Source organism: Tasmannia lanceolata, unplaced genomic scaffold (assembly GCF_043159265.1).
Source record: "Tasmannia lanceolata isolate RefF3 unplaced genomic scaffold, GAP_Taslan_0.1 ptg000003l, whole genome shotgun sequence".
Classification (NCBI taxonomy): domain Eukaryota; kingdom Viridiplantae; phylum Streptophyta; class Magnoliopsida; order Canellales; family Winteraceae; genus Tasmannia; species Tasmannia lanceolata.
In genome coordinates, this window is record NW_027518680.1 from 28164022 (window position 1) to 28165942 (window position 1921).

The following is a 1921-nucleotide window of genomic DNA, read 5'->3' on the forward strand; positions in this document are numbered from 1 at the left end:
GATTGAATTAGTGAAGACTGTGCTCAACAGTTTCATGATCTTCTGGTCCTCTGCCTTTGATATTCCTAAGGGGGTCATGGACACAATAGAGAAAATCTTTCGATCCTACATCTGGGGCAGCGCTGAAGACAAAAAAAATCATCATTCTATTTCATGGGAAGCAATGTGCAGGCCTTTAAGTGAAGGGGGTACGGGGCTACGGCTTATCAGGGACATCAATTCTGCACTCCGAATCAAACAGGTATGGACTTTCATTTCAGGCAAGCACAACCTCTGGAACAGCTGGTTCACCCTAAAATATATCAAGTGCAAGAATTTTTGGACCATAAACACCCCTTCTAAACCATCTTGGGGGGTTAGAAGCCTCTTTCGGAGTAGAGACTTAGCTAAACCTCATACCTGTTACTTTGTGGGAAATGAAGCCGGCATTGATCTTTGGAACCAACCTTGGCATCCGAGGGGTGTTTTTTCCTCCCTCATTTCCAGGCACCGAACTGACTCCTCCCTGTCATCCATGAACTCCCTTGACAAATTGCATCTCGATGGCACCTGGAACCCCATTCTGAACATTGGATCTCTCTCTACTGAAAAAGCCCTGGTATCTGAAACCATCTTTACTGACTCTAACCAAAATCTCCCTATTTGGAAACCAAACAGTAATGGTTTCTTCACTGCCAAAAGTGGTTGGGAAGTATCAAGACAGAAAATCAAAAAACCGGCATGGGCCTCGAGAATTTGGTTCAGTAACCATGTCCCTAGGCATGCTCTGGTCTCTTGGAAAGCTCTAAAAATGGCCTGAGTACCATGGATAATCTCCCCTTCCTGGACCCCTCTGTTAACAGGCGGTGTCTCTTATGCAATTATGGGCTTGAATCAGTCAACCACCTCTTCTTTCAATGTCGTTATTCGAAATGGATTTGGCAATCTCTGCTTGGTATGCTCGGTCATTTTCGAAGTCCTCAACCTCATCTCCTTCAGGAAGAACTTTGGCTCGCCAACTCCTTCAAAGGCTCTGGGCAATCCGCTACTCTGGCCTTCTTAGCATTCGAAGCTTCAATTTACAGAATCTGGGCGGAGCGAAACCAGCGGGTTTTCCATAAAAAATCGCTTTCCAACTCTGTGCTGCTGTCGGATCTTCTCTCCCTCATAAAAACCAAGATCCAGGGGCTGAAGCTAACCGACTTGGATACCCAGAGCAATCGATCTATTGCTTCCAACTTTGGATGTGTTTTCTGCCCCAGCACTATTTCTCTTCAATCCTGTTCCTGGATTAGGCCGCCTCCAGGATCTTTCAAAATCAATTCCGACGCTTCTCTGGAGGATGTTGGAGGAGGTATTGGTGGAGCAATTCGTGATAGCAACGGGTTTCTTGTCTCCATGTTTTCTATCAATGTGGAGCGGGAGGACATCCTCGCTCTTGACTTCCTCGGTGTCCTCACTAGTTTGCAGCAGGCCCTTCAAATGGGCTGTGGTATAATTTGGTTGGAAGTGGACTCTAAATCTACAGCGGATATAATCAATGGGCTCTCGACCATACCTTGGCGGAGCTTCCACCGCATTAAGGAAATTCAGCTGCACCTTTCTCGCTTTCAACGATGGAGCATCAGCCACATTTGGAGGGAAGGGAATTGCGTTGCAGACTTTTTATCCAAATGAAAATGCCCATGCAAAGGGGTAAACATCTCTCCTTTTCTGTCTCCCCCGGCTCTTCTCCAGCTCCTGGATTCTGACAGGGCAGGGACTGAATATTATAGAAAATAATGTCTCCATGTTTAGTTTATATTTCCCTTGGATCCTTTGTTGTTGGGAGTTTCTTCCCGTTTTGATGGCTTTTCAGCCCCCGTAATTGTAATCCCTATTTTCTTTATTGCCTGGTTGGGGTCCACCTAACCCCTGCTTACTCATAAAAATAAAAATAAAG

At 45.7% G+C, this 1921-nt stretch overlaps 1 protein-coding gene across 1 annotated transcript; it reads left to right on the top strand.

The window, feature by feature from the left end:
- The first annotated feature begins 804 nt into the window (after window positions 1-804).
- LOC143869366 (uncharacterized) lies at window positions 805-1656 on the top strand. The gene has a single exon (XM_077376256.1). The coding sequence runs from the start codon at window positions 805-807 to the stop codon at window positions 1654-1656; it is 852 nt and encodes a 283-aa protein (XP_077232371.1).
- Window positions 1657-1921: the final 265 nt, after the last annotated feature.

Coding starts and splice junctions, on each gene's coding strand:
- LOC143869366 (XM_077376256.1), top strand. CDS start 805: ATGGATAATCTCCCCTTCCTGGACCCCTCTGTTAACAGGCGGTGTCTC.